General features: G+C 43.9%; 1 protein-coding gene and 1 long non-coding RNA gene across 2 annotated transcripts; both read left to right on the top strand.

The window, feature by feature from the left end:
- The first annotated feature begins 2,735 nt into the window (after positions 1–2,735).
- On the top strand, positions 2,736–4,077 carry LOC120018752. The gene is made up of 3 exons (XR_005472249.1): positions 2,736–2,809; positions 3,778–3,891; positions 4,027–4,077. It is a non-coding gene; the product is annotated as an uncharacterized LOC120018752 (long non-coding RNA).
- Positions 4,078–4,316: 239 nt separating this feature from the next.
- Positions 4,317–13,971, top strand: LOC120018751 (synaptotagmin-like protein 2). The gene is made up of 8 exons (XM_038961957.1): positions 4,317–4,403; positions 4,932–5,101; positions 7,966–8,068; positions 8,187–8,348; positions 8,701–8,779; positions 8,977–9,085; positions 13,153–13,358; positions 13,494–13,971. Exons 1-8 carry the CDS (start codon positions 4,368–4,370, stop codon positions 13,640–13,642), a joined length of 1,014 nt encoding a protein of 337 aa, XP_038817885.1. The 5' UTR covers positions 4,317–4,367; the 3' UTR covers positions 13,643–13,971.
- The last annotated feature ends 150 nt before the right edge of the window (positions 13,972–14,121 follow it).

Below are 14,121 nucleotides of genomic sequence, written 5' to 3' on the forward strand. Positions count from 1 at the left end.
ATTGGCTCTGTGAAAACAGATACAGATGATCGGCCTACCTTTGAGAGCAGGTCTCAGCAGACGGAGAGGAAAGCTCCTGAGGTGAAGAGAAAGCTCCTACATGTTGACCCCAGCCTGGATATGCAAAGTACTGGAGGAGGAGTGTCAGTGTGTTTAACACCAGAGGTAAAGGATGGATCTCAGTCTGAATCCTCTATAGATCAACCTACGGACCAGTCACCTTTGAATACATTAAGATCATACCAGCCCAAGAGACACATGTCTGAGTCTGAGGGGCTGAGAGCAGCATATTGGAAGGAGTTCAAGCAAGTGATGTTAGATAGAGAAGAGGATGTGACAGATAGGCAAGAGGATGTGAAGAAGGCCAGTGGCCCTCCAGCCAAAGCTGTTGGACTACAGGTCGCAACACAAGAAGTCAAACAGAAAGAGGTCCAAGATGAGAACCAACCACCTAAAATCACCCACCTGAAGTCCTTCTGGGAGAAGGGCAACACTGGGCCCAAGATACTCATCAGTAGATCAATCATTGACAAAAGACAGAAACCAATGGAGAAAGAGAGAGGACTAGCAGAGAAGTCTCATAGAACTGTTTCTGTCCCAGAGTCATACGGTATGGAGGGGTCTTCGAGGAAGAATCTCAGGGATGAAAAAGGAGATGAACGGTTAAACCTAGATACTCAACAAAGCACTGCTAGTCGAGATATGAGAAGTGTTCAGCCGAGTGTTAGCCCTTACAAACAGGAGGTATACAGACCCCAAAACAGTGTTGTTATTGCTCCCTCTATAGAGATATGTACACTGCCAACCTGGGATGATAGCTACACTCCTGGGGCTCAAAGTGAGGAGGACAATTTGACTTTAACAGAAGAAGATCTCAGAAGATCCCCAATGACAGTAGACAGAAGAAGCTCACAGGCAGAAATAATCTACCTAAGTAGACTCCATCCTCAGCCTGACATGCTGTCCCAGTCCAGACTCAGCCCAGAACATCAGAGATTCTCCCCATCAACACTCAGTCTTCAGCCTGAATTGCTCATCCAGCCCACAGTCAACCCCCAGCCTGTGAAGTTCTCACCTGCCATACCAAAACCCCAACCTGAAATGCCATCCAGGGCCAGGTCCAAGCCCTGTCCCAACCCACTGCCTGAACTACTCTCCCAGCCTACAAACAGCCCAGACTCTGAGAAGTTTAGACACAAGGTTGGAAAAGAAAGTGAACAGTTTCCCCCCAAAACTCAGCAAAGCAATGTCAATGTACAGTCGAGTGTGTCCACTAAAAAACAAGACCACACCATTAAAGATAAAGGAAATAGCCCACACACCCTGAAACAGGTTCCCCCTCAACAGGACAGCAAAGCAGACAATATAAAGCAGCTCAAGTCCTTCTGGGAGCAGGAGAAGAACAGGCCTATATTTTACACTGGTAAATCAAAAGAAGCAGGGGACTCCAGCGTGACTCAAATTCCATCATCGGCCATAGGAAAGCTGAATAAAAGGTACACCAAGTCTGAGTTTGACCTGAGGTCAATCTGCAACGAATCTGACGGCGACCACGAAGGGGATTCCAACCTTTCCTCTGACAGAAAAATACAGAATTTCACAGTCTTCACGATGGATCAGAGACTGGAGAAGTCGTCCCCAAGCCTCGGAGCAAACCGCTCACAGTTTAAGAATCTCTGCAACTTCTGGGGTGAGGCCACTTCGAATAACAGAGGGCCGATCTCTTCTGAAGAACTCAAAAGCCCCAAAAATAAGGAGCCAATGGATGCTCAGAACTCAATGCTGGAGTTAAAGCAATGTGTTGACCCTGATTTCTACAGCAAATCTGCTCCCAGCCAGTCACAAAAAGTCAGTGCTACACTACCTTTGGATGAGAGCTGGCTCAAGAAAGCATCTTCACCTTCTTCACCATCTTCTCCATATCCCCTGCCATCTTTAGTCAGGGGGAACAAAGACAGAGAGCACCAGTCAATGTCTAAATCGATTGGAGTGGGTTCAGGAGCTATGATTGACACTAAAGAGCACCAGTCAAAGTCTAGATCAGTTGAGGTGGGATCAGGAGCTATGATTGACACTAAACCCAACTTCTCACCTCAAATCACCATAGAGTCAGAGCAGCAAAGAGCCCCTGGTGTCCCCCAGGTAACAAGGGGCTCAGAACAGGACTTAACCAAAGATAAAAAGGCCCTGAAGCCCCAAAGCACCTCAGGAAAGGAATCTCGGTCTCATAAAGCTAGAAAAGACAGTTTTGGAAACTCAAGTGGAAGTGGACGTGCAAGTTCCCTTCAGCGCGCCACCAGTATGTTCACATTAGACATGAATGAGGAACAGGCCCAAACTTCTATGTTGTACCCTAAAAGGACACGGGATATTAGTCATGTCCAGCCCAAGAGGACACAGGGTAGACGACAGAGTGGTGACAAGCACGCTCCTCCTGGTCCAAGGAGGTCCTCAAAATCATTGGACGAGTCTGAATCTCTGACCCCTCGCACTCGGGTCTTTGTTCCCAAAGACTACCCCCATTACCTGGAGTTTTCAGAGAAGACCAGCGTCCACACTGCTCTGGCCCCGGCAGCAGGCCCGCCTGGGGCTGAACTTGACCTGAGTGGTGGGCTTGTCAGATCCAGCACCCTAGTGGACTCAGAGGAGCGTTACAGTAGGAGGAGCAGCAAGATAACCCAGCGCCCCCTGGCCCTCTGGTCAAACCAGGGCAGCACTGACACTGGACGAGATTCATCATTCAGTGCGTCTGAAATAGCATCGAGCAGCGCGTCTGAAACTTGGTCCAACTCCAGGACCAGTTCAAACCGTGAGTTTTGATGATCTATACGGTAGCGCCCTGTTGTTTTAGTACAAGTGTTATGTAACCTGTGATATATCATGAAAACATATAATAGTTATTTGTTTATCTGGGTTCCCTGTGAAGTAATCTTCTGATAGATATTTTTCTAGATCAGGCAGCATCCAGGTTGCAGTGTCCTATCTGTGTCATTGTAAATAGTGTGTGCAGGGAATCAGCTGCCTGTGTTTCATTTGTGGGTTGGACGATACTCTTTTGTAACTTTATAGACATCACATAGTGCTTGCTCTGATAGAGCCAACAACTAAGTAGCCAAGTTTTTCTTTGTTTGAGTTAGGCATTCCTCTCCAGGATACACCTACAACATTCCGGAGTTTACTTTTATGAGTAATGATATAATATAGCCAGTAAAACAAATTATTTTCTACAACTTCAAACATATTTTTCTCTTCCAACTTAACTCTAGAGACACTTTCGCTATCTGTAAACAACAGACTACATACACTGAGTGTACAAAACATTAGTGTACACTGAGTGCACTGAGTGTACAAAACACTTTCCATGACATAGACTAACCAGGTGAATCCAGTTGAAATCTATGATCCTTTATTGATGTCACTTGTTAAATCCACTTCAATCAGTGTAGATGAGGCAGGATAAATAAGGATTTTTAAGCCTTGAGACAATTTTGACATGAATTGTGTATGTGTGCCATTCGGAGGGTGAATGGACACCTTTGTAGAGTCCATGCCCAACAAATTGAGGCTGTTCGGATGGTAAAATGGGGGAGGGGGGCAGGAGGGGTTGTAACTCAATATTAGGAAGGTGCTCTTATTAATGTTTTATATACTCCTTGTAAATGATCAGTGTAAAGAGGCCACATGTAATGTTTTTTTAACACGTCTATGTGTGGTCTTTGTTGAAGGCATCTACATGTACAGTATGAGCAACTCTTTCTCTAATGTCTGATGTTTTAGGTGAAAATGATGATGAGGATCAGGACCCTGTACAGAAGGCATTGAAAAGAGCTCAGGCCCGCCCACAAAATCTGGCCAAAAGTCTTGAGGATATCACAGCATCCATGCCACCACGTGAGAAATGTCCCTTGTCTCCTCAACCACTATACCGGCATTATAGTGGTGCTGTCAGGATGGCCCAGATACCAGGATTAATGCATGTTGGGATGAAAAAGTAATGTTGTCTATGTTTTCCATAATTCCCTACAGGACAAGAAAGAAGACTAGCTCCCCTTGATGTCCTCAGGCGAAGCAGTGATGGTTAAGAATTGTTTTGTACCTTTCTTGGAAATGTAATTTGCCTTTGGGTCGATATTGGGTTAGACAGTTTATACCAAATATAATAAAGAATACTGGCTTTTTATTCTATGTTGTAGAATGCTAGCATTGCTGGGTAATTCAATAGCTACAGTAAGTGATCTGTAATAAGGTTATGAGGGTATTATGGAACCTTTAGCCTCTCATCCTTCTCTCTGTTCTGTCCTCCCTCAGCATCCACCATCCCCTCTCCCTCCTCATCCCTCTACTCTGACCCTGAACATTTGAAGAAGATGAGCAAATCTGTTCCCTCGTTCCTGCAGAACGAGGTAAAGCCACAACATCTTTATTCCATGCGAGCGCTTTAGGTCAAAGAACACTGTATGTCTGTATGTGCACTGGGCATTCTAGCGATGCTGTCTGTATTCTAGAGTGATTGCAGAGAAACTGACTCCGCCTCTGAAGAGAGTTACCATGGAGGCAGGCAGAAGACGGGCAGATCTATGACTAACTTCAGCAGCTCCTCTGGCATGGCATCTGTGTCCTCTGTATGTTCACTTCACGCATGCTCTGCTAACACGCAACCACTGTTCACATTCAAAGCACGCACATGTTCTGCCTAACCAAGCTTAGCTGGCATTTTCTATTGGCAACTATCATGATTATAAAATATTAACAGTCTTATTAAATCTCTTAATTGTCCCATTAACCACACATTTTATAGTTTTTCACATCATGATTTTAATGAGAACTGCCTGAAAGGCTAAGGTTTTATGTAAACTGTTTAGAAGGTTTTAACTGTGTGTGTGTGTGTGTGTGTGTGTGTGTGTGTGTGTGTGTGTGTGTGTGTGTGTTAGCTGAGTGGCAGTGTGATGACCATGTACAGTGGGGACTATGGAGGTGTGGAGGTGCAGGGGAACATTCAGTTCTCCATCAACTACGTTCAGAAGCTCAGGGAGTTCCACATCTTCGTGGCTCAATGCCGAGACCTGGCCGCCGTCGACCCTAAGAGGGGCCGCTCTGACCCGTGAGTACAGTGCCAACTATTATACTAGGCCCCTGATAGAACTCCTTATGATCCCTGAATATAGGGAATTCCTAATAAACTCAGCAAAAAAAGAAACGTCCCTTTTTCAGGACCCTGTCTTTCAAAGATAATTCGTAAAAATCTAAATAACTTCACAGATCTTCATTGTAAAGGGTTTAAACACTGTTTCCCATGCATGTTCAATGAACCATAAACAATTCATGAACATGCACCTGTGGAACGGTCGTTAAGACACTAACAGCTTACAGACGGTAGGCAATTAAGGTCACAGTTATGAAGACTTAGGACACTAAAGAGGCCTTTCTACTGACTCTGAAAAACACCAAAAGAAAGATTCCCAGGGTCCCTGCTCATCTGCGTGAACGTGCCTTAGGCATGCTGCAAGGGAGCATGAGGACTGCAAATGTGGCCAGGGCAATAAATTGCAATGTCCGTAATGTGAGACGCCTAAGACAGAGCTACAGGGAGACAAGACGGACAACTGGTCGTCCTCACAGTGGCAGACCATGTGTAACAACACCTGCACAGGATTGGTACATCCGAACATCATACCTGTGGGACAGGTACAGGATGGCAACAACAACTGCCCAAGTTACACCAGGAACGCACAATCCCTCCATCAGTGCTCAGACTGTCCGTAATAGGCTGAGAGAGGCTGGACTGAGGGCTTGTAGGCCTGTTGTAAGGTAGGTCCTCACCAGACATCACCGGCAACAACGTCGCCTATGGGCACAAACCCACCATCGCTGGACCAGACAGGACTGGCAAAAAGTGCTCTTCACTGACGAGTCACGGTTTTGTCTCACCAAGGGTGATGGTCGGATTTGCATTTATCGTCGAAGGAATGAGCGTTACACAGAGGCCTGTACTCTGGAGCGGGATCGATTTGGAGGTGGAGGGTCACAGCATCATCGGACTGAGCTTGTTGTTATTGCAGGCAATCTCAATGCTGTGCGTTACAGGGAAGACATCCTCCTCCCTCATGTGGTACCCTTCCTGCAGGCTCATCCTGACATTACCCTCCAGCATGACAGTGCCACCAGCCATACTGCTCATTCTGTGCGTGATTTCCTGCAAGACAGGAATGTGTTCTGCCATTGCCAGCGAAGAGCCCGGATCTCAATCCCATTGAGCACGTCTGGGACCTGTTGGATCGGAGGGGAGGACTAGGGTCATTCCCCCCAGAAATGTCCGGGTACTTGCAGGTGCCTTGGTGGAAGAGTGGGTTAACTTCTTATGGCTGCAGGGGCAGTATTGAGTAGCTTGGATGAAAGGTGCACAGAGGTGCCCAGAGTAAACGCCCTGCTCCTTAGTCATAGTTGCAAATATATGCATATTATTATTAGTATTGGATAGAAAACACTCTGAAGTTTCTGAAAACGGTTTGAATTATGTCTGTGAGTATAACAGAACTCATATGGCAGGCAAAAACCTGAGAAAAAATCCAAACAGGAAGTGGAAATTTTCAACCAAGATCCCATTGAAATTACAGCGAGATATGAATGGGTTTGCACTTCCTACGGCTTCCACTAGATGTCAACCGTCTGTAGAACTTTGTCTGATGACTCTACTGTGAAGTGGGGCCGAATGAGAGAAGAATTAGTCACCACTGCCATGAGGTGACCAGTCTTTGACCATGCGCGTTCACATGAGAGTGAGCTCCGTTCCATCGCTCATCTGAAGTCAATGAAATTCTCCGGTTGGAACGTTATTCAAGATTTTTGTTAACAACATTCTAAAGATTGATTCAATACATCGTTTGACATGTTTCTACTGACTGTTACTGAACTTTTGGACATTTCGTCAGCTTTTAGGGAACGCGCTTCGTGACTTTGGAATTGTTTACCAAACGCGCTAACAAAAGTAGCTAATTGGACATAAATAACGGACATTATTGAACAAATCAAGCATTTATTGTGGACCTGGGATTCCTGGGTGTGCATTCTGATGAAGATCATCAAAGGTAAGGGAATATTTATCATGTCATTTCTGGTTTCTTTTGACTCCAACATGGCGGCTGATTTGACTTGTTCTGAGCGCCGTCTCAGATTATTGCATGGTTTGCTTTTTCCGTAAAGTTTTTTTGAAATCTGACACAGCGGTTGCATTAAGGAGAGGTATATCTATAATTCCATGTGTATAACTTGTATTATCATCGACATTTATTATGAGTATTTCTGTTGAATAGATGTGGCTATGCAAAATCACTGGATGTTTTTGGAACTAGTGAACGTAACACGCCAATGTAAACTCAGATTTTTTTATTTAAATATGAACTTTATCAAACAAAACATACATGTATTGTGTAACATGAAGTCCAATGAGTGTCATCTGATGAAGATCATCAAAGGTTAGTGATACATTTTATCTCTATTTGTGCTTTTTGTGACTCCTATCTTTGGCTGGAAAAAATGGCTGTGCTTATTCTGTGGCTTGGTGGTGACCTAACATAATCGTTTGTGGTGCTTTCGCTGAAAAGCATATTTCCTCCATTAGGAGGAGATGCACTGCAGTACTTAATGCAGCTGGTGGCCACACCAGATACTGACTGTTACTTTTGATTTTGACCCCCCCTTTGTTCAGGGACACATTATTCAATTTCTGTTAGTCACATGTCTGTGGAACTTGTTCAGTTTATGTCTCAGTTGTTGAATCTTGTTATGTTCATACAAATATTTACACATGTTACGTTTGCTGAAAATAAACTCAGTTGACAGTGAGAGGACGTTTATTTTTTTGCTGAGTTTATATAGCCTTGCTTTCTTATTTACTACTCCATGATTGATTGGACACTGCTGAAAGATGGTACTTTGTGTGTATGATTCTTGTGTTTCTTGTTGTAGGTATGTTAAAAGTTACCTGGTACCTGACAAAGCCAAAATAGGGAAGAGGAAAACGTCTGTGAAGAAGAAGACTCTCAACCCCATTTTCAACGAGCTCCTCAGAGTAAGAGAGGTTCTAAAAACTCTATAATTTAAGTTGAATAGAGAAATGTATCATTACATGTACATCAGGTCTGACATAAAGTGCTTTTAACAAAAAGTATTTCCTGTTCTTTTATCAGTATCGGCTTCGTATGGAGCACCTCCGAACTCAGACCCTCATTCTCTCCGTCTGGCACCACGACACCTTTGGCAGGAACAGTTTTCTGGGTGAGGTGGATGTGGACCTGTCCAAATGGGACTTTGACCACACCCAGATGAACTACTTAGCTCTGAAATCCAGGGTGAGACAACATCACACATGCTTTGTCTGTGTAATGGTCTCAGTACTGTACCAAAACATTAATCCAAGACTGAAATCCATCTCTATTCTTTTGCTATTTATTTTACATGGCTGTGCCTGTTAGCATTGTAGGCCGTCATTGTAAATAATACTTTGTTCTTAACTGACTTGCCTAATTAAATAAGGTTAAATAAAATAAAATACAATTGTGTGACATGACATGCTATACACCGTGGGTTGTGGAGGTGTGAGTGTAGATTGGAGTGTGTCCAGTAAGGTGGTGGTGCTATTTAGTAAATTGGGGTGTTCTCACTGTACTCTCTGTGCTGGCGGTCTCCCCCTGGTCTCCTCAGCCTACCTCCAGTCTGCAGCCCTCCGATGACAGAGGGGAGATGAAACTGGCCATACGCTTCCTGCCTCAAGTCTCCCACAGTAAGAGTCTGCACGCCTCACATGTCTTAACCATCACCAGTGTCTATAAACAATTTATTAAATAGAAAAGGTATATTTTATGAAGAAAATGTGTTGCTTTCGGTAACTAGTTACCATACATTCAAATATGACTTTTGTGCAACAGAAATATACAGTGTACACAAGTTCACTGAATCATGCTTGATTATAAACACTAGGCCCAGGAAAGGATCCCCCCTCTAACAAAGGTGAGGTTCATATTTGGGTGAAAGACTGCAAGAACCTTCCCCTCATCAGAGGGGCCACCATCAACCCATATGTCAAGTGGTACGTACAACACATGCCATAAATAATATCAACATTTGAAATGTATGAATTGCTCAATATGATCAAGGACAACTACAGCATCTGGGGAGAACAGAAAATGTGGAGGCCTATCATAAGACATATCCCCTTAGCCTCAATTTCCAGCCTTTCACATTTACTTTGCTCGTGATATCAAATCAAATCAAATTTATTTTATATAGCCCTTCGTACATCAGCTAATATCTCGAAGTGCTGTACAGAAACCCAGCCTAAAACCCCAAACAGCAAGCAATGCAGGTGTAGAAGCACGGTGGCTAGGAAAAACTCCCTAGAAAGGCCAAAACCTAGGAAGAAACCTAGAGAGGAACCAGGCTATGAGGGGTGGCCAGTCATGGCCAAGATGTTCAAATTTTCATAAATGACCAGCATGGTCAAATAATAATAATCACAGAAGTTATCGAGGGTGTAGCAAGTCAGCACCTCAGGAGTAAATGTCAGTTGGCTTTTCATAGCCGGTCATTAAGAGTATCTCTACCGCTCCTGCGGTCTCTAGAGAGTTGAAAACAGCAGGCCTGGGACAGGTAGCACGTCCAGTGGACAGGTCAGGGTTCCATAGCCGCAGGCAGAACAGTTGAAACTGGAACATCAGCAAGGCCAGGTGGACTGGGGACAGCAAGGAGTCATCATGCCCGGTAGTCCTGACGCATGGTCCCAGGGCTCAGGTCCTCCGAGAGAGAGAAAGAAAGAGAGAAGGAGAGAATTAGAGAGAGCATACTTAAATTCACACAGGACACCGGATAAGACAGGAGAAGTACTCCAGATATAACAAACTGACCCTAGCCCCCCGACACATAAACTACTGCAGCATAAATACTGGAGGCTGAGACAGGAGGGGTCAGGAGACACTGTGGCCCCATCCGATGATACCCCCGGACAGGGCCAAACAGGAAGGATATAACCCCACCCACTTTGCCAAAGCACAGCCCCCGCACCACTAGAGGGATATCTTCAACCACCAACTTACAATCCTGAGACAAGGCCGAGTATAGCCCACAAAGATCTCCGCCACGGCACAAACCAAGGGGGGGCTCCAACCCAGACAGGAAGATCACGTCAGTGACTCAACCCACTCAAGTGACGCACCCCTCCTAGGGACGGCATGAAAGAGCACCAGTAAGCCAGTGACTCAGCCCCTGTAATAGGGTTAGAGGCAGAGAATCCCAGTGGAGAGAGGGGAACCGGCCAGGCAGAGACAGCAAGGGCGGTTCGTTGCTCCAGAGCCTTTCCGTTCACCTTCACACTCCTGGGCCAGACTACACTCAATCATATGACCTACTGAAGAGATAAGTCTTCAGTAAAGACTTAAAGGTTGAGACCGAGTCTGCGTCTCTCACATGGGTAGGCAGACCGTTCCATAAAAATGGAGATCTATAGGAGAAAGCCCTGCCTCCAGCTGTTTGCTTAGAAATTCTAGGGACAATTAGGAGGCCTGTGTCTTGTGACCGTAGCGTACGTGTAGGTATGTACGGCAGGACCAACTCGGAAAGATAGGTAGGAGCAAGCCCATGTAACGCTTTGTAGGTTAACAGTAAAACCTTGAAATCAACCCTTGCCTTAACAGGAAGCCAGTGTAGGGAAGCTAGCACTAGAGTAATATGATCAAATTTTTTGGTTCTAGTCAGGATTCTAGCAGCCGTATTTAGCACTAACTGAAGTTTATTTAGTGCTTTATCCGGGTAGCCGGAAAGTAGAGCATTGCAGTAGTCTAACCTAGAAGTAACAAAAGCATGGATACATTTTTCTGCATCATTTTTGGACAGACAATTTCTGATTTTTGCAATGTTACGTAGATGGAAATAAGCTCTCCTTGAAACAGTCTTGATATGTTCGTCAAAAGAGAGATCAGGGTCCAGAGTAACGCCGAGGTCCTTCTCAGTTTTATTTGAGACGACTTTACAACCATCAAGATTAATTGTCAGATTTAACAGAAGATCTCTTTGTTTCTTGGGACCTAGAACAAGCATCTCTGTTTTGTCCGAGTTTAAAAGTAGAAAGTTTTCAGCCATCCACTTCCTTATGTCTGAAACACAGGCTTCTAGCGAGGGCAATTTTGGGGCTTCACCATGTTTCATTGAAATGTACAGCTGTGTGTCATCCGCATAGCAGTGAAAGTTAACATTATGTTTTCGAATGACATCCCCAAGAGGTAAAATATATAGTGAAAACAATAGTGGTCCTAAAACGGAACCTTGAGGAACACCGAAATGTACAGTTGATTTGTCAGAGGACAAACCATTCACAGAGACAAACTGATATCTTTCCGACAGATAAGATCTAAACCAGGCCAGAACTTGTCCGTGTAGACCAATTTGGGTTTCCAATCTCTCCAAAAGAATGGGGTGATCGATGGTATCAAAGGCAGCACTAAGGTCTAGTAGCACGAGGACAGATGCAGAGCCTCGGTCTGACGCCATTAAAAGGTCATTTACCACCTTCACAAGTGCAGTCTCAGTGCTATGATGGGGTCTAAAACCAGACTGAAGGATTTCGTATACATTGTTTGTCTTCAGGAAGGCAGTGAGTTGCTGAGTTGCTGCAACAGCTTTTTCTAAAATTTTTGAGAGGAATGGAAGATTTGATATAGGCCGATAGTTTTTTATATTTTCTGGGTCAAGGTTTGGCTTTTTCAAGAGAGGCTTTATTACTGCCACTTTTAGTGAGTTTGATACACATCTGGTGGATAGAGAGCCGTTTATTATGTTCAACATAGGAGGGCCAAGCACATGAAGCAGCTCTTTCAGTAGTTTAGTTGGAATAGGATCCAGTATGCAGCTTGAAGGTTTAGAGGCCATGATTATTTTCATCATTGAGCAAGAGATATAGTACTAAAACACTTAAGTGTCTCTCTTGATCCTAGGTCCTGGCAGAGTTGTGCAGACTCAGGACAGCTGAGCTTTGGAGGAACACGCAGATTTAAAGAGGAGTCCGTAATTTGCTTTCTAATGATCATGATCTTTTCCTCAAAGAAGTTCATGAAATTTATTACTTCTGAAGTGAAAGCCATCCTCACTTGGGGAATGCTGCTTTTTAGTTAGCTTTGCGACAGTATCAAAAATAAATTTTGGATTGTTCTTATTTTCCTCAATTAAGTTGGAAAAGTAGGATGATCGAGCAGCAGTGAGGGCTCTTCAATACTGCATGGTACTGTCTTTCCAAGCTAGTCGGAAGACTTCCAGTTTGGTGTGGCGCCATTTCCGTTCCAATTTTCTGGAAGCTTGCTTCAGAGCTCGGGTATTTTCTGTATACCAGGGAGCTAGTTTCTTACGACAAATGTTTTTAGTTTTTAGGGGTGCAACTGCATCTAGGGTATTGCGCAAGGTTAAATTGAGTTCCTCAGTTAGGTGGTTAACTGATTTTTGTCCTCTGACGTCCTTGGGTAGGCAGAAGGAGTCTGGAAGGGCATCAAGGAATCTTTGTGTTGTCTGAGAATTTATAGCACGACTTTTGATGCTCCTTGGTCATCAATCTGAGCAGATTATTTGTTGCGATTGCAAACGTAATAAAATGGTGGTCCGATAGTCCAGGATTATGAGGAAAAACATTAAGATCTACAACATTTATTCCATGGGACAAAACTAGGTCCAGAGTATGACTGTGGCAGTGAGTAGGTCCAGAGACATGTTGGACAAAACCCACTGAGTCGATGATGGCTCCAAAAGCCTTTTGGAGTGGGTCTGTGGACTTTTCCATGTGAATATTAAAATCACCAAAAATTAGAATATTATCTGCTATGACTACAAGGTCCGATAGGAATTCAGGGAACTCAGTGAGGAACGCTGTATATGGCCCAGGAGGCCTGTAAAACAGTAGCTATAAAAAGTGATTGAGTAGGCTGCATAGATTTCATGACTAGAAGCTCAAAAGACGAAAACGTCATTTTTTGGGGGGTAAATTGAAATTTGCTATCGTAAATGTTAGCAACACCTCCGCCTTTGCGGGATGCACGGGGGATATGGTCGTAGTTGTAGGTATATGTAATATTTCTGAAACAATTGCTTGATTTGTGAGACTGCCTGATTCCTCTGTAGCTTTGTGCTCCCGGACATGAGCAGAAAGAGTCGACAGAAAACACGGGTGCTGAGGAGTACGGTGGAGCCGGTGTTTAACCACACCATGGTGTACGATGGCTTCAGACAGGAGGACCTGAAGGAGGCCTGCGTGGAGCTGACTGTGTGGGACCGTGACAAGCTGGCCAGTAACCTCCTAGGGGGTCTAAGACTGGGGCCTGGCACAGGTACTAATGGACTATTCTATTATATGATTTTATATTATATTATAGATTTCTCCACAGAAACACAGGTTCTGTACATTCATTTCATTCAATTGACTTCATTGGCTAAGCCTAGGTTCTCTCCATCTCTCCCTACAGGCAGAAGTTATGGGGCGTTGGTGAATTGGATGGACTCGAATGCTGACGAGGTAGCTCTATGGGAACGAATGATGACCTCTCCAAATGAATGGGTGGAGGATGTACTGCCACTAAGAATGCTGACCACAGCAAAGACTGTGATGAAATGAGAACGACTGAGAGAAAGTCTTCAACCTGCCACAGTACAAATAACGTTGTTGCGTTTTATGTTATATACTGTACATGTGATGTGTAATCTAGAATAATCAAAGACATTTTATATTGAAATATATAGGAATGAAGAAGCTTTTGTAAAAATCTGCTGAACAAGTTGATCAAATGTTATATTAATGATAATCATACAACCCAAATATTATTTTTATTATCAGCCAAAACACACTTATTTTCTGTGTTTAATTCTCAATCACAATAAGTTTACTCACTCCATTATTTATATTTGATATGACAATTTTCCATGACATGAATGTACATCCTAACATTAACCACAATTAAAGAATGTGCAATGATGGGTATTCAGAGTTTTGATTAGTGTCCAGAAGAAGTGAAGAGTTTTAGTAGATCCGTGGTCTGTCTGTGTGTGATGTTGATGTACAGTCTACTCTGTACCCATCTCTTCAAACATCACTGC

This window comes from Salvelinus namaycush, chromosome 23 (genome assembly GCF_016432855.1).
Source record: "Salvelinus namaycush isolate Seneca chromosome 23, SaNama_1.0, whole genome shotgun sequence".
Taxonomy (NCBI): domain Eukaryota; kingdom Metazoa; phylum Chordata; class Actinopteri; order Salmoniformes; family Salmonidae; genus Salvelinus; species Salvelinus namaycush.

Excerpts from the sequence above, each read along its gene's own strand:
- LOC120018751 (XM_038961957.1), top strand. The coding sequence starts at position 4,368 with ATGAGCAAATCTGTTCCCTCGTTCCTGCAGAACGAG. Across the intron at positions 5,102-7,965 it reads AAGAGGGGCCGCTCTGACCC|GTATGTTAAAAGTTACCTGG; the intron begins GTGAGTACAGTG and ends TTCTTGTTGTAG. Across the intron at positions 13,359-13,493 it reads AAGACTGGGGCCTGGCACAG|GCAGAAGTTATGGGGCGTTG; the intron begins GTACTAATGGAC and ends CTCTCCCTACAG.